This window comes from Myotis lucifugus, unplaced genomic scaffold (genome assembly GCF_000147115.1).
Source record: "Myotis lucifugus unplaced genomic scaffold, Myoluc2.0 scaffold_57, whole genome shotgun sequence".
NCBI lineage: Eukaryota > Metazoa > Chordata > Mammalia > Chiroptera > Vespertilionidae > Myotis > Myotis lucifugus.
The window spans coordinates 1070656-1095491 of record NW_005871105.1 but is presented as its reverse complement, the minus strand read 5'-3'; the positions used below and the strand labels follow the sequence as shown (position 1 = coordinate 1095491).

The window sequence follows — 24836 nt, the reverse complement described above, 5'->3', positions numbered from 1 at the left end:
AGGATAAATTTTTGTATTTTTGTTCAGACATAAAATGCCAGTATTTTTAAGTTCCTAACAAGGTGTTGTCTGCAAGAAAGTGAACTTGAAATTGATATCACGTAGCCTAAAAGAAAGATCTGAAATTCAATTGCTTTTTTCACTGTTTTTTGCTACTAAATAAAGTCTTATATTTGAAAGCAGCAATATTATTTACCATAAAGGACCATAGACTAAGGATATAAAACTGTTGTTCTAGTTCCAGTTTGTCACTTTCAGTGACACATTTAACCTCACTTCCTTTTTAAAATAATTAATATAATAAAGAGGTAAAATTATAAATTTTTATTTCAGATCTAAAATTCCATACTTCCATAATTTGGAAGACCAAAGTAAAAAACCACCATATACAATAACAATGTTTATTCTTTAAAAAATGAAGTAATAATTTAAAAGAACGCTTTTCTTTTTATTCATTCACAGGGTCATAACTCAGCAGTGGTGTGCATACCATGTGCATCTACAAAGCCAAGAACAGGAACCACTGCATCTCCTTTTGAAATCCTGATACTTCGATTCTTCTCTTCTCTGTTAACATATTTGTGCAACATGCTGTAGTACTGGTTCTTGGGGTTGAAAGTATATAGTTCTGAAACCTGCTGCCAGTCTTTCATGCTTGGGGTCTTGCATTCCTTTGGATGTGAACCTTCGAAGAAACATTTAACATTCTCATTTGCCAATTCAGTTGCATGTTCTGTGGCTTGACTTCTGAGGATCTTCTGCTCCTGTTCCACATAGATTTTCCAAAAGCTCAGTTGTAGAAAACTAACTGGAGATACACATCGGGTGATAGATACAATAATCAGAAGGCAGACGATAACAGCTGCTATCAGGATCCAGCCCAGTACCTAGGAAAACACATCAAAATACTAATTTAGTCGCATTTTTTACAAGTCATTATTAAATCCTCAGAAAAAGTTTGAACTACTCAGCAGTCATGATGAACAAGCAAGTTTGAGGTCTTAATCTCGTAAGAGAAATGAGTGGCAGTGACCCCCCGGAACCCCCCCGGAACCCCTCCGGAACCCCTCTGGAACCCCTCGGTGCAACTGCTTGCTCTGCAAGTCAGTCATTTTCCAAGTTATGTCAAGAGTCCGGGGAGATGCCTATATGTCACTCCCCTCAAACTCAAAACGTGGAATATTGGCAAATCCAGTGAAGTCAGCATTCATCTTCAAAAACCTCTGAGCTATGTATTCCAAGAAGTGTGGGATGATGCTTTAGAGCCAGGCAGACTCATTTCCTGGTGACAATTCTGCTTCTTCTGGCTGAGCCAACAACCCGGCCTGGACTCAGTGTATTTGTCGGAGACTAATGTAGGACGTAAAGGACCTAGCGCGGTATCTCGCACAGAGTAGGTGCCTAACGCTAAATGGGGCGCCTTTTCTCTTCTTCATCCCGTTTATCATCACATTTGCCTCTCAGCTCATGAGAAGCAAGAAGCCATTCTAGTTCGTCTTAGGTGTCCTATGTCTGGGGAAGGGGCACGGATTTTCCTTTCCCGGGTCCGCCCGCAGAAGCCCGCCCTCTCCGCTGACCTGCGACTGGGCCTTGAGGTCCATCAGGAGGTCCTGCACGCCGGGCGCCTGCGCCTTGTTGCAGGGAACCAGCGGGAGTTGTTGGGCGCATTGGGGAGGGAGCGGTCCGAGCACAGGCGCCGCGGCCAGGGAAGCGGGTTCCCGCTGGCCGGGCACTCGTAGAAGGGAGCCCCCGAGCAGCGCCACGGCCACCCAGGTGAGGGGCGCGATGGCTGCCGCCCCGCTCAGCTGCGCGCACACCAGGCCCCGCTGCAGCCGGCGCGCAGAGGCGCTGGGCCGGTGTCGTCGTCGTGGTCGTCGGCGCCCCGTTGCAGCAGCCGGTCAGCAGGCGCCAGGTGCGAGCGCTCAGCACGTAGCCCAGGAGGAAGAGCGCCAGCGCGGGGACCAGCAGGAACACCAGCCCGTAGGTCAGGTTCCAGGGCGGCGCTGCCAGGGGCACTGGAACCACCGCGGTGGAGAAGATGCGCTCCCCGCCCACGGTCAGAAGGAGTCCACCAGGCCGTAGCCCAGCGTGATGCGGTGCTTGAGTACAGGTCCAGCACCGTCTGCAGCTTCTTCATTGACTCCATGCCCCAGGCGCAGCGGACAGGTCTGGATGCTTCTGCCTCTTGGCTGCCCTGCGCCTGGGATGCTTTCGGTGTCCTGGGGTCTGGGGCTTTCCACTCTGCTAAGAAGCAACTCCTAAAAACGGAAGAGGGCTTCTCTGGCCCTGAGCTTTCGCTTTCTTATTTCAAGAAACCAGCCCTGACTGAAAAGCAGACCCGACCACATACACCATTGGCCTCCCCAATGCCCACCCCTTTCTCAAGGCTGCTGCATTGGTGACCTCCCTCCCCAGTGCATGAACTCTGATTGAAGGTGGACTCTGTTCCATGGTAACATTTGTTTCCACCCAGCTGACAACGAACCAGGGGACTTTCCTTACCCTTCCTGCCCCAATGCAGCCTCCCAAAGCAAACAATACTTCTAACTTGGGCAAACTGGGGAAAACCGTTTCTTTGATTGCAGCCACCTAGTTCCTAAGCCTGAAGGAACAGTTACCAAAAAACCCTCTGATCATTAACAGGAAACACAGATTCCTGGTTTCTCTTTCATAAGCTAATTCACAACGAAGCCCAGCTCAAGTTCTAGCATCTCCCTGGTGTCTGTGTCCTTCCTGTCCCTCTTCTGGACAGAACCCCCACATCACTCACCTTGTTCTCTCCTCTGCCTGATCTCCCACCGGACATAAAGGACATTAGATTAAATACATTATATTTTATATTGACTTTTGCCTTTTTTTCCAGGTATATGCTTATACTGTGGATACCTGGAGGAGTGTCAAATTCTTAGTCGGAGGAGTTGGACGAGGATATGGGATTTGGTCTCTTTGATTAATTACCAAAAAGCAACCAGCTCAGCCAACTCTATTTGAGAAACAAGGAAATAAAGCTTACTTCTCTTCTAAAAAAAAATTCTTACTCAGTGACCACCAAGTTGATCAATGGGGACTGGGGAGGAGTATACGGTTGTTCAAAAATACCACTTGAGCCCGGCCGTCGTGGTTCAGTGATTGAGTGTCGACCTATGAACGAAGAGGTCTGGGTTCGATTCCCGGTCAGGTTGTGGGCTCCATTCCCAGTGTAGGGCATGCAGGAGGCAGCCGATCAATGATTCTCTATCATCATTGATATTTCTAGCTCTCTCTCCCTCTCCCTTTCCCCTCTCTGAAATCAATAAAAATAGATTTTAAAAAATATCACTTGAACCAAAAACATTTCAAACTGCAGCTACATCTAACTAACATGTTGTTTCCGCCGCTACCTTTAGTTTTTTCAAAGCAGCATGGCTCTGACACAAACTGTAACCACTTCTGTGAAACTGACCTGACTCTGTGGCTCCAGAGCAGGTGAGGTGTACTTTGAAGTTAGGTGCAGTGCGTGTGTGTGTGTGTGTGTGTGTGTGTGTGTGTGTGTGTGTGAGAGAGAGAGAGATAAGTTAGTGCCTCTAAAACTCAGCATCTCGTTTGTAAAAGCAGGGTAATAGTGCTCACTTTTCAAGACTGTTGAGCTGAGTAAATTGAGTAGCATTTGTCAAGCACCTTTAGATATAGGCTGTGCCTATTAAATGAATACTCAATGTGAGCGATTACCTCTTACATTGCAACTTTGGGGTTAGACAACAAATAACTGTTGAACATAATCTAAGAATTCGGATGAATGCTGAGTTTTAGACCAAGGATTATATCCAGTGATGCAACAATCCTCTACTACCTTAAGAGAATTGGTGTGCCCTTAACTGTCCACCTCATCACCAGGAGGGTTTTGGGAAATGGAGTCTAGGTGGGCAGGCCACAATGAACTGGTCGCTGTTGGCACCCATCGACTAGGTTTGCTTTATCTATCTGGGAAGAATTAGTAACCTACAGAACCGAGTGAATTGTTAGAGAAGGGGCAAGAAATGTATTACTCTTTTCTTAGTCCAACTTGATGCCATCTTAGTTACCTCCCACCACCCGTATCTGGTACAAGACTGCCGTTCTGTAGCATTTTGATAAACAGTTATGCTCTCTTTTGCATCTTCAGAAGTTGTCCCCAGATCAGGGTCCTCATTGTCAAGCAGTGGGAGCCATCTTCTCTGAGATTAGACCAGGTCTGCCAGGCTCCCTCTACACTTGCAGCAAAATTGCATGTTTGAAGCAAATCACTTTTGACTATCATCTCTGTAATCTTACATTTCCAAAAAACAAAACAAAACAAAACCTCTGCCTTTCCATGCTCATGTGACTGGGATTATTGAATACAGCAGGAATAATTTGCCCATGTATGTTATAGTGGAGAGGATATAGATAATAAAGGGAAAGTTCTCAAGGTTATGCAGAAAATTAGGATAGAACTGTGTGGTAGAGAATGTCCTGAGAAAGCCTCTATAAGTAGAGGGCACTTAAGCAGAAATCTAAACAGAAAAAAGAAATCTGAATGACCAAGGCTCTGGAGTGCCAAGGAGTGTGGCATGCAGTGGTTGGAAAGTGATGGGAGTATTGAGGTGAGAAGGAAAGTGGCCCATCATGAGGGCAGCGCTGCAGGTTGAGGTCAGGGTTAAGGTCTTTATAGACCAGAATATGTTCCTGCCCTGAAATGCATTACAGCCTGAGCTGCATCCCGACCTATTATCCTGTCAGCTTGTGTCTGCAAACACCACCCCCTGGGGTTGCCACCCCTGTGCTCCCTCATCATGGATCCCACAGATTCCGATGATCATTCTGTCCCTGTGACACGTCTCCATAGCCATGAGAGTCTGGGTCCTGCCTGCCAGCCCGAATTTTCTCCCAGCACTTGCAGTTGGCTCTTATATACTGGCATCCTCCCACTGCCCCTGGACCAGTGGGTGGTTCTAGTTCGGGTCCATTGAAAATCCCCAAGCCCTTTATGTCCAGCTCTGTTCTGAGAAAACATTGCTCAGATGTTTAACCCTTAGTGGAAATAGAATAAAATACGAATGATGTAGAGAGGATTCAAGAATTTTCTCTGAGAGTAGAGTAAATAATATTTGAAAGACCTTTACACTTTTGAAAATCCATAATTGAACACCAATGTTAAGCCCATTAGAACACCAATGGTTATGGGTTTTGTTTTAACTGCGTTACTTTGTTTCTCAACACTCATTATCACTGGTTTTAGAAACCACAAAACATTTCTCAAAAAAGAAAGCAAGATCAAGTCTTGAAAAGAAGTAAACATTCATATTGTTCATAGCAATCATCTTCAAAGGAGCCATTTTTCAAACTTTATTCTCTGTAGGTTTCAAGAGAACCCAGACTAATGGTATGACCTGGTTGGAATACAACTGCTAGATTCTAGCAAAGTGTCAATCCTGTCCCCAAGATACATCTACAAGAGTAAAATCAAATTAAGGTTCACATCTTGTAAGTATTTTCCATGTGTAAGACACAACTTTAAAAGAAACATTCTTCCAGCCAGCATGACTCGGTGGTTGAGTGTCAACTTATGAATCAGGAGGTCAGGGTTCCAGTCCAGGTCAGGGCACAAGCCGGGGTTGCCGGCTCGATCCCCAGTGGGGAGAGTGCAGGAGGCAGCCAATCTATGATTCTCTCTCATTATTGACATTTATATCTTTCTCTCCATCTACCTTCTCTCTGAAATCAATAAAAATGTATTTTTTAAATAAAAAAATTATTCTTTTTTAAAAATTTTATTTATTTTAGAGAGGAAGAGAGAGAGAGAGAGAGAGAGAGAGAGAGAGAGAGAGAAACATCAATTTGTTGTTCCACTTATTTGTGCATTCATTGGTAGTTTCTTTTTTTAACTTTATTTTTATTGTTGACACTATGTCTCCATCTCCCTCCACACCCCCCTTTGCCCACCTCCATCCAGCCTCCACCCGTATCGCCCTCTAGCCATCACCACACTGTTGTTTGTGTCTATGAGTTATGCACATATGTTCTTTGGTTAATCTCTTTCACCATTCCTCCCAACCCTCTCCCCTCTGACAGCTGTCAGTCTGTTCCATGTATCCATACCTCTGGTTCTTTTCTGTTCATCAGTTTATTTTGTTCACTAGATTCCACATATGAGTGAGATCATTTGGTATTTGTCTTTCTCTGACTGGCTTATTTCACTCAGCATAATACTCTCAAGGTCCATCCCTGCTGTCACAAAGGTCTGTGTTCCTTCTTCTTTACAGCCATGTAGTATTCCATTGTGTAAATGTACCACAGTGGTTTTTTATCCATTCATCTACTGATGGGCACTTGGGCTGTTGTAAATAATGCTGCTATGAACACAGGGGTGCATATATTCTTTCTGATTGGTGTTTCTGGATTCTTAGGATATATTCCTAGAAGTGGGATTGTTGGGTCAAAAGACAGTTCCATTTTTAATTTTTTGAGGAAACTCCATACTGTTTTCCACAGTGGCTACACCAGTCTGCATTCCCACCAGCAGTGCACAAGGATGCCCTTTTCTCCACATCCTTGCCAGTACTTGTTGTTTGTTGACTTAATACTATAATGGTAGCCAATCTGGCAGGTGTGAGATGGTATCTCATTATGGTTTTAATTAGTGATATTGAGCAGCTTCCAGTTACTCTGTAGCCATCCTGGAATCTCGTTGGTTGACTCTTTTATATGCCTTGATGGGGGATCAAACCCACAACCTTGGTTGTATTGGGACAATGCTCTAACCAACTGAATTACCCAGCGGTGTCCAGGTGACCAGGGCCAAGATACAACTTTAAATGCCACACTTAAGTAAATTTAGAAAGTGTGACACTCTTAAGCGTAAAGAATACTCTTCTGGGCCAGGGGTTTAGCTGGTTGGAGGATCGTCCCATACGCCCAAAGGTTTGTGGGTTCAATCCCAGCTCAGGATTCGTAGGGGAGGCAACTAATCTATGTTTCTCTCTCACATCAGTATTTCTCTCTCTCTTTCTCTCTTCCTTCCTCTTTCTAAAAATTAATAAAAAAAAATATCCTTGAGGATTAAAAAAAAAGAGTACTGTTCTGCATGTTATAATTTGTAGATATATCATTTAGTTATGTAATATATTTTAAAATCTGGAACCAGCCCTAACTGGTTTGGCTCAGTGGATAGAGCGTCGGCCTGTGGACTGAAGGGTCCCAGGTTTGATTCTGGTCAAAGGCATGTACCTTGATTGTGGGCACATCCCCAGTGGGGAGTGTGCAGGATGCAGCTGAATTGATGTTTCTCTCTCATCGATGTTTTTAACTCTCTATCCCTCTCCCTTCCTCTCTGTTAAAAATCAATAAAATATATTTTAATCCTATATAATAAAGAGGGAATATGCTAATTGACCCTCACACCATTGCAAAGATGGCAGCCCCCACAGCCAATAAGGAGGGATATGCTAATTAACTGCCACACCCTCAATGATGGCAGCGCCCAGTCCCCTCAGCCCTGCCACGTGCCTGCCTTCTGAGTCCCCCAGTCCCCTCAGCCCCCCAGCCGCCCAGGGCTGGCCCGAGGCTCAGGTAACCAGGGCCGGTCGAGGCTTGCACGGCCGGCAGTGGCAGCAGCAGAGGTGTGATGGGGCATCACCTTCCCCTGATGGCTCCTGGACTGTGAGAGGGGGCAGGCCGGGCTGAGCACCCCCCCCCCCAATGCATGAATTTTCATGCACCAGGCCTCTAGCAAGTAAGTAAGTAAATAAATAAATAAATAAATAAACATAAAAATAAATAAAATCTGGAACCTATTATTATGTTAAGACTTTTGAACATTTATAAAAGTTCTTCCTATGGAAATGTAAACAGAGGAAAGATCAGATCTTTTCTTTGGCATAGGAGTGTCATTTGTTAAATGACAATACCATGACATTTCAAATGCCAACCTTGTGACAAACACTAGTTAAGTCTATCTAGAGAGAAACAAGGCAACACCAGGGAGAAGATAGGGTCATGGGGCAATTTCAGGTGCAGCTGAAGGGCCACCTGGACACCCACTGCTACCCACTGTCACCAGAGTCACAGTAGGGGGTGGTAGAGCTGCAGGCCTTGGCAGAGCAGGGACTCTCCCACAATTCCTCCTGTCCTCCTTCCTGTCCAGCTCAGCTTGTTTACTCAGCAGAGTCTGGTATGGGGTGCTCACCGTCTCCACAACCTTCCCCATTTCTCCACTATCTTCCCAGACCCACACAACTGAATTGCCTCAGGAAGGGATTTTTCTTCTTACTTTAGCTATGAACAGTAACCAAAGGGAAATAATTCTTTTTCTATATTTTATAGATTCCTTAAAGAGGAATCTTGGAAGCAATGAACCAAGCCTGAACAGGTTTTGTTGACACCTAATCTCAGAGTTTGACTATCTGTGACTCTGCTTTGGCATTTGACCTCCTACAGTAGTGCCAGGCACCTGCAGTACTTAACCTCATTAAGTTAATTTGAATTTGGCTATTAATGACACTCTCTGGCTCTTCTCCTAACTCAATAACTACTCATCTAAGTCTCCTTCTCAGGCTCCTCCTCTTCCCAACCATTAATATTGATGCTCACTAAAGTTCAATCCTTTCCCCATACACTTCCTAAATAATCTCATTTTGGCATCACCACTGAGTACATGTGTGACCTCAGGCAAGCTAATTGACCTTTCTGTGCCTCAATTCTCTCATGTATAAAATGAAAATAGTACCTGCCTCATTAGGTTGTTGATGAAATGAGTCGATACATGTAACATTTTTAGAAGAGTGCCTGGCTCATAATAAATGCTCAAAAAGTATTGTCAATTATTGTTATCTCCTTTCTCATGGCTTTGACAATCAACTGTATGCTACTAGTTCCAAATCTTCATCTCTAGCTCCTCCCTTTCCTAAATTCTAGATAGGCATTTCTGACTATCTAGCCGATATTTCCACTTGTGTGTTCAGCAGTCCACCTCAAACCCAAAATAGAACTCATTTCTCCCTAAAACTTATTTCTCCTCCAGATTTTTAAAGTCAGTTGAGGATATCAGTCTTTCAAACTAGAAAACTCAGGGTCACCTGTGGGTGCCACTCCTGTGAGCTCCATTCTGTCTCAGGACTGTCTCTCAGATGGGACCTCTCTCTCCATCCTCATTGAAAGTGGAGCAGACCCTTAGTACTTCACCCCACTCTAGTTTATGCCACTCAGTCTGTCACAGTTAACTTCCTGAAAAAGGAATCTGAACATGTTCTACAAACTGGTAGGTCTGTGTGAACACGATACAGGCCACAAAAGCTCAGAGCAATATCGTTTGCATTAGGCAAGAACTGTTGTTTTTTTAATCAAAGAACAAATATCCAACAGCAGCAGCCAAGATAAACTGTGAAATATTCAGCCGAAACCGGTTTGGCTCAGTGGATAGAGCGTCGGCCTGCAGACTGAAAGGTCCCAGGTTCGATTCCGGTCAAGGGCATGTACATGGGTTGCGGGCACATCCCCAGTGGGGGATGTGCAGGAGGCAGCTGATCGATGTTTCTCTCCCATCGATGTTTCTAACTATCTATCTCTCTCCCTTCCTCTCTGTAAAAAATCAATAAAATATATTTAAAAAAAAAACAAAAAAAAACTGTGAAATATTCAAACAAGAAAATGCTATACAGCAATGAAAATAAATAAATGCTGCTACAACAACAAGAAATGACAAGGATGAGTCTTAAAACAATGTTGAGTAATAGAAATCAAACACAAAAAAATATATTCAGTACGATTCTATTTGTAAAAAGTTCAGAAATAGTCAAAACTAAACTTTATTTTCTGAGGATGTATACATAAGTAATCTATAATAATAAAAGGGTAATATGCCAATTAGACCGGACGTCCTTCTGGACGTCATTCCAGATGTCCTTCTGGATGAAGCCAGGACCGGAGTGAAGTCCAGGTCTTGGGTGCCTGCGGGCGGCTGGAGGGAAGCAAGCCCAGGTCCCAGGTGCCAGAAGGAAGCCGGTGCCAGCAGCCGGGGGAAGGGAGGCCTACTCTTGCATGAATTTTTGTGCATTACTCTTGCACGAATTTTCGTGCATCGGGGCTCTAGTAAAACTACAAGGAAAACAAAATAGTGATGAAGAATCACAAGGACAGTGGGCATGAATGGGCTTATGATTGGGGTAGGGAGGACAAGCAAGATGTTCACAATGCTATTTTTTTTATACCAGGTGACAGTTATGGAAGTGTTTGCTTTATAACTATGCTTTTACAGTATATATTTTTTAATAGTTTTCTGACTATAGGTTATATTTCTCAACTTAAGGTAGGAAAAGAAAGAAATCCAATTGCATTATTTTCCAGTTAAAAACCCCCAGTGCTCCCAGCTGTCAAGAGGACAAGTTCCATACTCCCTAAGTTGGCACAGAAGCTCTTCCTAGTCTTGTTCTATCCATCTCAGTGCCACTCCATCCCGTGACCCCAGTTTCCAAAAACACTGACCCCCTTACTGGTACCTGAACTTACATCTTATGGTCTTCCTCAATTCTGTGCCTTCTCACTTGCTCTTATCACTGCCTTGAATGACATTTCTCTGTTCTTCCCCCTGAAAATGACTCTCCTCCTTTAATACTTAGTCATCTCTTCACTGAAGCCACCTTCAAAACCTACAGGCAGAGTTAGTGGTTCTGTTTCGTTGCTCCCACATCATTCAATGAATAAAAATGCTGCAATAGTTCTTAAGATGCAACATTCCTTTCCAGAGCTGTGTTTACCCAGCTAATCTGAAAGCTCCCAGAGAGGGGGACTTGTTACTCATCCTTGCATTCCTCTACAAAGTGAGTCACTCCCTGTCACAACTCTCTTCTCACACCTGAAACAGCCCTCACCACATTGCACATTAGCTTTATCTCCTTTCAAAACTGTTCCAACAGGTGTCTTACAATTTTTTTTGAGAATTAAAATGAGATAGTATGAAGAACCAAGCACAATATTGAGAACATTTTTGTTTCACATTTATATTTTAGAAAAGATTTTTTAAAACAGTGGTGAATGTGCTAGGGGGCGCTAATTCACCACCATAATAGGCTCTATGGGCTGTTAACACTTGCTTGTTCACCTAATTGGGAACCAAAGAAAGAATCAGATGTTTAGTAAACAAAATATCATCTACCGTTGTTCAATGAAATAAGTTAACATAGTTCAAACATTTAAATCTATAACTTACTTGACAACATTTTGGTAAAGAACAATCTAACAGCCAGATTGATGGCATCACACTTATTTCCACCCCTATTTGTTTATTCCCCAACCTAGGCTTGTTCCACCTAGAAGTGCAAAAGTCAAGCAAAGCAAGCACTGTCGATTTAGGCGATACCCTCACCTGCCCTAAAGTGAAGAAATGCCAAGCAAGTGGGAGTGGTCATCTTCAGGGCGCTTTCAACTCTACCATTCTGTAATGTACAGTTCTAGTTCTAGAAAGAGCAGGCATGATGTCAAAAAATACAAACACTCAAGCAAAAAAAAAAATGATGTAATTCAGTCAAAAGTGAAAAATAAAGAATTTTTAAAATCTGCCCAAACAGAAAAAAAAACAAAACTGAGCATCCATTTTTCCCCTTCCATATAATGCTGGATTTAAAAAAGCAATGTGATTGACGAATGATTGTCTGAAAGACACATTAATTTTGAAATATTTTCTAGCCACTTTTATATCTCCACAGCTGCTAATAATTATTGCAGCCAAATGTTTATCTTCTTTAAGAGAAGGTGATTAAAGTAGGTTTATTTTATGTGAAGTATTAGCCGGACAATTGAAAGCATGATAGTTTGTCAATGACGTCATTCATTTCAACTACCTGAGAAACCACAAACATTCATGATTAAAGGCAAAGTCCAGAGAACAACACTAAATTAAGAGATGGATATGAAGAAATTGGTAAGTCATTTGCTTTTATGTGCATGAAGCTCTTCTATAATGAAATAATCAAAGTTGGGTGCAAGATGAGACTAGAAGCAGAAAGCAGACTTTGCACTGATGGTGCATACCTTATGTTCTCTGTAAGCCATGCTGCAGGGTTCTAAACTGTGACAAATAGTTGCAATTTCTCATATATAGAGATGTCCTTTTAGCTTATTTAAAAAGTCTACTTCGACAAAAAAAATTTTCTTGCTCTTTTCAGTTTCGTAAGATTAAAGGTAGGACACTGTAGTGAGACTAATAGTTTCTAAAAATTATGCTCATAACTTCATCAATAGTTTAAATGATTATAATGTGGCATATTGAAAATTCCAAATAATTATAAACAAATATTAAAACATTGTTTTATTTTGAGCTTCATGCAATAGCCCATAATATTTGGTGGCTGTTTCTGGTCACATTTCTTACCCTCTCTGACCCTAGCTTCCTAATCTATAAGATGAGGATGTAGATAGTATCTTCCTGACAGAATCAGTGCGCAGATGTGTGCAAAGTTCTTAAAATCTATAAGCCCCTGTAAAATGGCTACTATTATCCATTGCTATTCAGTATGCTTTAATGTACTAATGCTGTAAATATGGACTGAGCAGTATTTTCATGAACTTCAGCACATTTTATAAAATAAGCCTAGCAGGAGGGCTCTTTATATCTTATTTTTAAAACAGAACTTATTTTACGGAATTGTCAAATACTCATCCTCACTTCTTCCTCTGGCATCCTAATTCCTTTATTCAATAAAAATGACCTCTCCTTAGCAGTGAATTCACGAAGGTGCTCTCATCATCTATAAGGCTCTTAACACATCCACTAAGCAACACAGAAACTCAGTTTAGAAGTAGAGTAAACATGCAGTAACTTATATGAGATACTCACCTTGCCAGAGTCTTTTTCATGGAGTCCCGTGTACTCCGAGGTGCCAGGGTGTGATTCCCCACGTGTGTAGGTGTGGTTGCAAAGCCAGCTGAATAACCAATCCTCCCAGCCACATGGCCCAGCCACATGGCCCACCCACATCACACTGTCCTACGTTCTCTAGGAAGACAGATGTGCTGATGAGGCCTTGCTTGTTGGACTGCACAATGTTGTGAATTCAAAAGCCTTCTCACAGGCAATTGCTGAAGCTTAGCAATAATCTGTTGATGACTGTGGTTTACAACATCCCACACAAATGGTGTGTTATTTTAAGTTGTGCTTTGGCATCTGGGCTTCCTATCCCACGTGGGGACAATCATACAGCAACTGCAGGTGTACCTTGTTCACATCTGCCTTTCTGATGTACCCTGTCTCAGAGACTGAATTTTAAGGTCTCCACCGCCCAAAGGTGACAAAGTGGAAACAGCACCAGGATCCGGCTGGAGCATCTCTCAGGGCCAAAGTTCACAGCTATGTGTGGGAGGTTGGGGATGCTAGCTCATTGTAAGAGCTGGAGCTTTATATGTAAGGTCTTTTGGGACCACAGACTTCTGTGCTCTATTTATTTACTGTCAATTGTCAAGTAATTTTTGTATACCATGTTTGTGCCAGGCACTGTGTAAGAACCAATACATGTAATAAGCAAGAGACACAATCTCTCCTCTCTGCCCTACGGGGAAAGACAGATGGAGCAGCGATATTCATGTTGCCTAAGTGTGAGCTACCCTAGGGCAGTATTCAGTAATAGTGATGTTTTATTTATTTACTAGAGGCCCGGTGCACGAATTCATGCACCAGTGGGGTCCCTCGGCCTGGCCTGCAGGATCAGGCTAAAACCGGCTCTCCGACATCTCCTGAGGGGTCCCGGATTGCGAGAGGGCACAGGCCAGGCCAAAGGACCCCACCAACGCATGATCGGGGCCAGGGAGGGACATGGGAGGTTGGCCAGCCATAGGAGGTTGGCTGTGGGAGTACACTGACCACCAGGGGGCAGCTCCTGCATTGAACGTCTGCCCCCTGGTGGTCAGTGCACATCATGGTGACTGGTTGACTGGTCATTCAGTCATTCGGTCACTTGGGCTTTTATATATATAGATTGATTGATTGATTGATTGATTGATAAACTGGAGCAGAAACTTCTTTAAATTATATATTATATATATAATATATATATATATCAGAGAGGAAGGAAGAGGGAGAGAAAGGGATAGAAACATCAATGATGAGAGAGAATCCATCAGTTGCCTCCTGTACACCCACTACTGGGGATATGCCCTGACCAGGAATTAAACTATGACCTCTCAGTTCCTAGGTCGACACTCAACCACTGAGCTACATTTGCTGGACAGAAACTTGATTCTTTGATCAAGAAATGAAGAAAGTAAGCTCATGCTCTAACAGCACCTTCTCAAGAGTGATGTTTTAATATGTAATTGCAGTTTATATTTCAGCTTTGATTTTAAAAGTTCTGTGAATTCACCTTTCAAAATAATCACATTTTCCTTTCTTCAGTCCTTTTTGTGTCAAGAACAGATACAATACATGCAGTGCTCCAAGAATTTCTCCTCAGAACTCTAATAAATAACAGATCCAGCCCTCTGTCAGTAAAACAAATTCCTTAGCGAGCAGGGTGAAGGAACTAAGAAATCAAGACGATCTGTACCGGAAGTCAGTAAAAGGGACTTACTTTTATTGTACCGGCTGTCTCTTATCCTGGACAAAATAAAAAAGTGGTAAACAACCAAGGCTGGAAAACTGACTAGATGTTTCCCTCACACAGAAAGATATCCTTTTTTACTATTTCTTTGGGGGGAAAAAGACAGTGCCTAAACCGCTGAAGATGTGTCCAGAAAATAATTCCTAAATATATACTAAAATCACTTTTCATTGTTGAATTTGGAAAGTTGTGGCTGACTGAAATGTTTTTAGAAGCTGTTCGTTTGAAGAAATTCTACTTTAAACCAAAGCCTCAAAGGCCCATACCAATCACAAGGGTTTCCTTTGGGATTCACCACTGAAATCTTATGATCCTCCCATGACGAAGGCTTCCCAATGGCTCATTTCCAGAGACTTGTAGACAGAGCGGCATCTTTACTTTACCCATTTCAAAGTTACTCCAATTGCCTGGTTAATCCACATGCTCAGACAACTGGCACTATTTTTAAAAAATTTAGTGGAGGGGATACGGGAGGACATCCCCTCCAACCTCTTCTATACCTTTTCAGGCTTGTTTCCCACCACCCTCCAGGACACACCCTGCACTCCCGCCACACCGGTCCAGGAGGAGTCCCTGCTGAAACAAACTGGCATAAAATAAAACTGGCAGGAAGATGTGGACAGTTTCCTAGGTTTACTAAGAGAAAGTCAGGGAAGTGGGGCAGAGCCATGGCTTCTATAGTAAATGGGACTCAGAGACACATACATCGGGAGTGTCCCTAGGTTTATCATCTTTTGACCAATACTCCCACAAAATATCACTATTTGACATAATGCATTTTTGTTATTATTTGCCCCCTCGCCCAAAATCAGGACATAAATATGAGTACCAGTTTTTATTTTGTTGTTGTTCTCTACAAAACCTGCAGTTCCTAAAACAGTACTGGGCACATATACATGCTCTATAAACAGGTGCTATTGTCATTCTTCTCACTTGTCCACTCACCTGAAAAGTGAGTGGGCCTCCCAATTAAACACATTAGGTTTGGTATATGGATTTTATTTCTGTTCCTTCCTGAAACCCCATTAAATGGACAGTAAAGGGTTTTCAAAAACAAAAAAAGAGAATGGGAGTGGGGACATCAATAGAGCCTATCCTAAGCACCCTATTTAAAATATCACCCTCCCCCTCAGTCTCCTCATCCTGCACTTCCTCCCCGTAGCACCCAGTATCTTTTCATAGATGACATAATTTATAAATTACGTTAATTTCTCAGACCCATCCCTAGAATGTCAGTGCCAAGAAGTCAGGATCTTCCTTTTATTCACTAGTGTAGTATTCTTCGCATTAGGACAGTGCCTAGCTCTTAGTGGTTACTCAAACAATAATTGTAGAGTGAATGTTTGGACAGTAGAAGCTGAGAGAAGATAGATGAATGGCAACTAATAGGAGGCTGAAATCCAAGCCAGCAAGAGAATGTGGATGGAGTTGACAGAAACAAGCCTGTTTGCTCAGCAGGTACCTCTGAAAGTGGGATGCACCAGAATAAGAAATGGAACCACAGCAGGCAAATGCACTTTTGATCCCCTGGACAGATGAGAAGAGGTGTTCTGATTTCAAGACACAGCCCAGCTGAGTGGAAGTGCTATATGTACTTAGAGGATGTGTCTACTCACCAAATAGAGATCTCTAGCCCTCTTTCTCCACTTGACTTTAAGAACACAAGCAGTTAGGCCTATTAACCAACTCTTCCCTCCTGCATCCCTCCTCCGAACTAACTACAGAGGAGATTGGAGTTTTTCCCTGGTTCAAACTGCTCTATCAGAGAGAAAACTCGGTAACAGATTTCTTAACAACAACATCAGAAACTGGAAGATCATGAAGCATTATTTACACAAATCTGAGGAAAAGTCATTTCCAACCTATAATTGTTGGCTATATGATAAATCAAGTGGAGGACGGAATAAAGATATTTTCAGAAATGAAAGGAGGCAGAATATCTATTCCCCATGGAATCTCAGGGAGGACATGCTCCAGCAAAACGAGGCACTGATGAAAAAGGGAAGCATAGGATTCAGAGAACATCTTTACACAGAAAAGAGGCATAAAGAATCCTTAGAACGGTGGGGAAAGAGATCTGGGGACAGCTAACATGCAAGGGGGGCTGGCTCCAAGAACAAAAGACACCTTCAGATTATACAGGTGTGATTGAACATAGAGTGAGTAGATTCACACTAAATTGAAAGTTTGGGGATAAAATGAGATTACTTGCAACTAAGCAAATGAAAAAAAATTTTTTCACTAACTCTGAGGAAGTTAAAGTTATACATGAAAGGAAATAAGATAGTATTCTACATGGCTAACCTGTAAGTCATATTTACATAGTTATAACATAAACCCTGAATACTGACTCAACCAAAAATTATGATAGCTCTGTTAGAAGGTTGGGGATGCAGATGAGTGGAACTGGAGAGCATTGTGCTAAGCGAAATAAGCCTGTCAGAGAAAGAGAAATATCACATGATCTTACTCATTTGTGGAATATAATGAACAACATAAACTGATGAACAAAAACAGATCGAGACAGAGAAGCATCGATCAGACCATCAAACCTCAGAGGGAAGGTAGGGGAGTGTGGGAGTAAGGTGAAAGAGGTCAACCAAAGGACTTGTATGCAAGCATATAAGCCTAACCAATGGACACAGACACCAGGGGGGTGAGGGCATGAGTGGGAGGTGGGGGGCAATGGGGAGATAAGGACACATATGTAATACCTTAATTAATTTAAAAAAAAGGTTGGGGATGAATGAAACAGGTATGAAGAGAGGGGAGATGGATAAAAAAAGCTAATCCTCTTCTTTGTAGGTAGCAAGTTGTAGACCTTATAAATACGGGCATAATGAATGCAACAGCTAAGAAAATCAGAAATTGTTACTTCTGAGGAGCACAAGAGTGAAAAGACATTACCGGACTGCAGGGGTCCATTTGCCTGCGCGCGTCAAAGCCCAGTAAGACACAAACAGGAGTTTGCAGCTAAGAAAATAAGGATTGACTAAGGAGATGGCTCCATGCCCGGAGTCTCAGGTAGCTCATGCTCAAAAACCTGGCTCCCTGCTGGGTTCAAGGAGATGGATCATATAGGGAACAAATCACTACTCATGGTCACTAATGGAGTTAGGATCGTGGCCTCTGCTTGTTGGTTGGTGCTAGGGTAGGGGTAACTGATCATTGCATCTAGCCCTGATGTCAGCCATGGAGTTGTTTCATTTCACAAGGGTTTGTTCTATGGGATCCTTCTGCTTTCCTGGGTCCAGAGCTAAAACACAACGGAGGCCTAGATATTATGTTTAACTGTGTCTCAGTAGTAAATAGACCCAGGACCTTGTTCCTAAGACTACTGGATCTGACAGCTTCATTGTCCTGAGGCCCTAATGATTAAGCAAGGGAGAGGGAGGGAGGTAAGTCAGGTGTTAGGCGAGGCCAGTTTGAATGAAAGGGGAAAAAAAAATCAAAACAAAAGGTCAGGTTTAAGAAAATAAGGTTTCTGCACAGTTGCAAAGGGAGTGGGCAGACTTTTAAAACTATAAGCCTGCTAGTATGATTTATTTTTTCAATCATCTATCTTTATAACTTATACAAAACACACACACACACACACACACACACACACACACACCCTCAAAACATGGAGGGAAACTACAAAGCCAAGAAAAATAACAGGAAAGTTATAATGCAGCTTCAGCTTCTACTCTTCACATTGTGATGACATCTTGTTTAACAGTGTTCAAACCTGTCCATTAAATGACCCAAAATTAAATACTTAGGCCATGTAGTGGAATGCATGCTTTTTCTGTCATTTCCTGAAAACTAATCAGTATTTTATGGGTGTTATGTAGCATAAAGCAAATATCTAGCTGACACGTGGCTGGTAAATAGGCCATCTTTGCCAGTAAGCTAAGCAAGCTGCAGAAACTGACCTCTTCTCAACAGGAACTTAAAGAAGAGACAATCAAGTCAATGGGCTTTGACCAGAAAATGAACTAAGCACAGGGATAAACACGGCAGGGAACGGGAGAGAGGTTAGCCCCTGCTTGAGCCCAGCTTCTTTATCTGCAGGTTTGGAGGCTCAATCAGATCACAAGTTCCTTTTTAGCACTAAACTTAAAGTTGGACCTTCACACACCTCCCTAACCCCTTTTATTGCCTGAATTAATCTCTGACACAGATAACCATATACTCTAGTTTTCCTAGGACGGTCTTAGTTTATATCTGTTGTTTTCTCTTGTTGTATTATTTATTAGTGTATTATTGATTATTATTATTAATCTATTTTTACCCACTTCTGTACATTTCATAACTTGAATCCTCTTTTTTTTAAAATATATTTTATTGATTTTTTACAGAGAGGAAGGGAGAGGGATAGAGAGTAGAAACATCGATGAGAGAGATCGATCAGCTGCCTCCTGCACGCCCCCTACTGGGGATGTGCCCGCAACCAAGGTACATGCCCTTGACCGGAATCGAACCCGGGACCCCTCAGTCCGCAGGCTGACGCTCTATCCACTGAGCCAAACCGGTTCGGCTAACTTGAATCCTCTTAAAAGTTTGGAGAAATTTAAGATTCCTTTGTGGGTGGCTTGTGAACTATAAAGAATTTTTTAAAAACAGAGTGATAATGTAAACTCTTCTTTTTAAAACATATTATTCAGTGAGCATAACCTGTTAAAACAATTTACTAATAACCTAGGACATTGGGTCCTTTTACAAAATTAGGACAAATATTGTGGATTAATTCAATATTCGAGACAATAAATTTTAATTAAGTCACAGAATAAGGTCTTCCTTCTGACTTTATTGTCAATGATGACAACAATCTTAAGAGAATGTTCTTTCAGCAGATAATAGATTTCATTGACCATCACGGCTGTTTATTACTTAATTAGTTACCAAAAGGGGAATACGTCCCTTCCACTGCACAGACAAGCTCTGTGTGCTAACGATTCCCAAATTTTCTCTAAGGCTGGGACTGAAAGTCCTGCCAATGCCCCGAACAAAAACTCACAGATTATCCCATGAACTTGAAGCACTCCTTTCAGAATGAGCAGCACGGAACAGATTCCATAATTGATCACTCAGCTACAAGGGAGATGTAACGTTGCTGGGTTTTCTGGAAGATACAAAGAGCTTCTCGGTCTTAGTCAAATATGCACGAGCCCTGATATAAAACATGCCTGTCTGAAGAACAGTTGTTAGTTTCAGCATTATTTTTCTTTTTCTTTTTTTTAAAATTATGTTTTATTGATTTTTTACAGAGAGGAAGGGAGAGGGACAGAGAGTTAGAAACATCGATGAGAGAGAAACATCGATCAGCTGCCTCCTGCACATCTCCTACTGGGGATGTGCCCACAACCAAGGTACATGCCCTTGACTGGAATCGAACCTGGGACCTTTCAGTCCGCAGGCCGGCGCTCTACCCACTGAGCCAAACCGGTTAGGGCTCAGCATTATTTTTCACTCACCCACTAAGTCACTGGCCATGGAAATTTCTTCTTAACTGAAGTAGATATGAGGTCCACTAGAAGGGTAAAAAGCCCACTAATCAATTTTGTTTTTAAAGATGCACAATTACCACATTTTAAAACGTTACTTTCAAACTAATTTATCATCTGCCCTTAAACTAATGAAAACAGAAGGAAAGCTGGATTTGGCGCTTGCTTACACTTTTCATCTCGATTAGAAAGTAGGCCTGTGAGTGTTTGGATCTCAGATCAGGTTTGCTTGGTAGCCTCAAAGGGCAATTTCCCCCTTTTTTCAAAATTTGCTTTTGATCATTTCGGACAATTCATGGTTTTTGAATGAGAAAGAGTAGGAGAGAGGAATGCCGAATGGGGTTAAGTAAACGGAGAATCTGTCACATAAAGCAAGTTTAAATCCCAGGAACAGCATCCATGCAGGACAAACGGAAGCATTCTTCTTTTGAAAACATTATTCTTTTAAGCAGTGTGTAATGACATCCTCCCTGGAGGCCTTTTCCATGAAAGAAAAAAAAATACTTCCCCATAAGTCATGTTCTAGATTCCAAGTATAATGAGTGAAGCACAGTTAAAAGTCAAACTTGGGTTTCATTTATGTAAGAAGGTTCAAAATTAGAACCGCAAAAAAAGGTGCTCATAAAGTGTTTCTCTGTGTTCTTGTTTTCTGTTACACAATCGTATTTCCACGAAAAAAAAAAAAAGCGATGTAAAAGGAAAAGATCACCATGATGACTTCAGACGTACAAATCAGTGAATGTGACCTTAATGTAAAATGTGAGCCAAACCTATTTCCAGGGGAGAAATGGAGAAGACTCAACTGTGCTGAATGTAAGATAATTAATTTACTCTTCAGTTCCTTTTAAGTATATCATTTTCTTATGCCAAAGTATGAACTATGGAATATGTTTCCAGTAGTGTACTCTGTGCTGCTGTTAACCTCCTGAGGACTTGATTGCAAATAAATAAGAAAACTTTATGCTTTTAAAAGTATGGCATTACTCAAATATCAGAGGTTGGCTTTTGTTGGAAATATTTAAAATGTTTAAACAACAGAAAGGCAAATAAGCAGAGAAATTACTTCTTTCAATTCAAATACTACTTTATGTTTAATTAATGCATGCCCAAATAAACATTTTTCTTCAAAGTTTTCAAAACTGCTGCTAAATATAATGGAACAAAGAAGACAGACACTACTGAAAAATCACAATTATGATGTTTATTAAACAAAATAAATTTAAAGAAAAATTTCTATTAAAAAACATAAGAATCATATCCAAATTTTAGCTTCCCCATCTTCTTTGGTATTGAAATTAACATTAAGGATATAAAATATTTTATTTTAAAGTTTAGTCACTAGGTCCACAGCAAGTTTCCATATTAAAAAAAAATAGGAAATCAAGTTATCTGCAATTGTCTTATTTGAATAACCAATGTATGCATAAAAGCAATCAGTTAGGTGTGTGCAGAAATGGACATCATTAAGCAGTCATTCATACATACATGTATTCTACTGGAAATATATCTTAACTTTTTAATGATTTTTCTGCCATCATTTTACCATGTTATCTGAATAGTAATTCAATACACAAGTGATGTTATTCACTTAACTAAGGAACTACTCTCCCAGGAAGATGGCACCGCCATACCAGGACTTCGCAACATTTATTTTTTTTAACATGGCTACACCATTTAAAAAAAGTCTGTATTTCTCAGAATTGTGTGCTTCAGGCTTTTCATAAAATAGTATCTGAAGATTGCTAGTAGCATTAAATTAATATTAATAAAATCCAATTCTGTCTTTTTTGTTTCTTAAAAATTACTTAAAACCAGACTTTGTGTTTAAGAGTAGTACTATATGGACCACTAAATTAGCCAAGCCAAACACTTCCAGAAACATCATGGGACATCCAAACTACTTTTATTCCTTTGACAAATTCTTTAGCTACTTCAATTCTGATTTCCCCATGTCCTTGCTTTCTTGTGTGAAGATATCTTCCCCTTCATTTGTGAAAATGAATCTGAGAAAAAAAATCCAATAACTAGGGCGATTTTTTTTTTTTGCATAGATTTGTGACCACAAATAATTGAGCGATTGACAGCTTCAGTGCTAACACTGTGACTGGGAACAAGAAGAGTAGAGCCATAATAAAATACAACTATCTACCAGGAGGACTGCGTACAGACATCTTTGGCCATGTAGGCTCTGGGCCCTCTGGAAATAAGTCAGTTGCATGGCCAACATGACGAAGAAAATAACAATGTTCAGAATCAGGAAGAGTCTGGTGTAAGAAGCGGACAGTGACGGCGCTTTGCTGTGCATGGTCGTCACCATCCGCGCCGGTCCAAACCGGCCTTTCATCAGGCCCTCGTTCTTGTGTTTCTCATACGTCACATCTGCAAAATCTAAAAGGTCTTTCATCTCTTCATCTTCATCTATGGGCTGTTCTTTCTGTGCCAGAATCTGGGCTTTCTGCCGAATCTTTTTCTCATTGACTTCAATCTGTGCAAAAATATCGGGGACGGCATCCACAAATTTATAGCGCTTGCCTACCCTTCGGTTTTTCTTGGACTTGCGCTGCTGCTGCTGCTGCTGCTGCTGGGATATGGCAAAAATCCTGTCGATGGCCTCCTCGGTCTGCCTCTTGTCTGAAAATCTCAGCAGGCGCTCAGCGGTCTTCCTGAAGCTGGCTGTGTTGCGGACTCGGGACAGGATCTGCTTCTCCAGCAGCTGGAACACTGGCTTAAAATGCTGCAGGTTCCGCTCCACAATAGCAGCATAGTCCTTCACCTCAGGGACAGTGGCGCTCTTGATGGCTGAACTCCGGTCAAACAGAATTTTCTGACGATCGGCAATGACCTGTGCAAAGGCAGACTGGCCTGGGGTCTCATCTGTCCAAAGGTAAACAGCATAGGCGTGTTCCCCGGTGGCTATGAACACATCCAGCTGCTGGGGGTCTCCGTGGATGCTGAAGCTCTGAACGTCCACGGATGGCCCGATGAAGAGGTAAGCTGCCCTGGTGATGGGACTTCGGAGGTGCATGGTGACATTCACATAGTTTGTCCCGTTGTAGGGATAGCCCCGAGGGTAGGTCACGGAAGCAAAAGTTGCTTTCTCACTGTAGCCGGTATCATCCATCCAGTACATTTTATAGAGCCCATCCCGCTGCCTGATGAAAGCCCCATGGACGCCATCTACCACTGTCTCCTCAAAAGGGAAGTCCACGTTGTGGAAGAAGCTCGTTGCCGTCTCCAAGAGGCTCTCCTCTCCCAGATGGACTTCATCCACCAGGAGGAGAAGCTGTGGATGCAGGAGGATCAAATTCCTCTGAATGTTCTTCAGACTGAGCTGGGGGTTGTAAGCTCCCACACCTTCTCCTCGAATGAAAACCACTCCATTTCTCTCCACTGCGGCGACCACTCTCCCTTGGCAGCTAGCTGCCAGGTCATGCTTGTATTTAGACCACTTTGATGAACAGTCTTCGGTGACCTGACCTTCCCAGGGAGAAAAGCAGCTCTTGGACACAGCTGGGGAAAACATCAAGACGTTGTTGAAAAAGGTATACTTGGGCCCGTAGAGAGCCTCCGTGATGAAAGGCACACCATTGGGAGCAAAAGTAAATGAGTTCTGATCAGGATGCTCATGCCCTGCATTAAAATTTCTCCATCCTTTGATCCAGTCTTTGTATTTGTTTCTGTGGACAATGTCATATATTGCACGGCCCCCAAGTTTTCCTGACTTGAAGGAAAGAAAAGACCTATTGAGTTCCGCAGGCAGTGCACTTCCGTAAGTCACAACGCCCCAGTCTTCAAAATAATGCAATGTAGGGGTGCCAAAATCTGGAGGAGGGACAGATTTCAAGCTGGCATCATACCTGAAAGAATTCATTTTATAAAAATTAATTGGTTTTCTGGTGGAAGTGAAAATAACACATCAGAACACACCGATGCTACCCAGAGCGCTGGCAATGCAGACTGTAGTAGGGACAGTTCTGAGAACACCTGTGGATGGTCACACTGTGCAGGGGAACTAACACCCTTGGTTAGAGAGGAGAGTATCTTTACAACATGCGATCCTCGGATTTGAGCCTGAAATGATTCCTGCTGCTAATGACTATATGAACCTTCTTCACTGAACCATGTCAGAGCTGCCGTCCAAATGACTGGGGCTCATGGATCAGAAAATTAAGTACTTCACCCAAACCTCTAGCTTGAGGGGCTCCCATTCTAGGGAACCCTGTGTTTGGATCTAGAACCTAACACGCCTTGAGTTGCAATGAAATATTTTTCTACAATAAATAGTATTATTAACATTTGGCAGAGTACTTTTTACCCTCTAAAATTTAATTTAAATGGAGTTAAACTTCATATATTAGATACAATTTAATGTGAATACCACATCTAAGAATATAAATAGATGAAATTCAGGAAACTATTAATACTGAGGATTTCTAATTGTGGCTATCACTGCCTAGCCCAGATCTAAAGCTTTTGTTTTAATCTACGGATGATGTCATGCATTTTGGACAATAAATGACCTGTTATTTAGGATAATTGTTTTTTATCAAGTAATAAAAAATTAACATTAAACTTCCAAGTGACTAAGAACACAGGTTTTTGATTCAGAAAGGCCGCAAAAATAATAAACATGATTGTTAGCTTTTGATGATTTGAAATAACAGCCTTGACAGGTTCATGTAATTTCCTGCCCAAGGGCAGAAAGGCAGACCTGTGTCATTAGCTCATAGAGAATTTGTTCTACAGTGAATCAATTGCTTATGGC

The 24836-nt window shown here is 41.9% G+C and overlaps 2 protein-coding genes across 4 annotated transcripts in view; both read right to left on the bottom strand.

Annotated features, from left to right (window-relative positions):
- Positions 1-372: 372 nt before the first annotated feature.
- On the bottom strand, positions 373-2901 carry CALHM6 (calcium homeostasis modulator family member 6). Its single transcript, XM_006089174.3, is given in 7 exon segments — positions 373-887; positions 1578-1673; positions 1676-1741; positions 1743-1848; positions 1880-2067; positions 2070-2104; positions 2107-2901. Coding segments are annotated over 7 exon segments (954 nt in total). The 5' UTR covers positions 2147-2901; the 3' UTR covers positions 373-464.
- Positions 2902-21250: 18349 nt separating this feature from the next.
- The window catches only part of DSE (dermatan sulfate epimerase), a 55966-nt gene continuing 52380 nt past the window's right edge, over positions 21251-24836 (bottom strand). For all 3 annotated transcript variants that reach the window (XM_006089171.3, XM_014456223.2, XM_014456224.2), the window contains one exon: positions 21251-23928. In XM_006089171.3, the coding sequence (XP_006089233.1) occupies positions 22164-23928 (1765 nt within the window). In that variant the 3' untranslated portion in view covers positions 21251-22163. The remainder of the gene's footprint in view (positions 23929-24836) is intronic.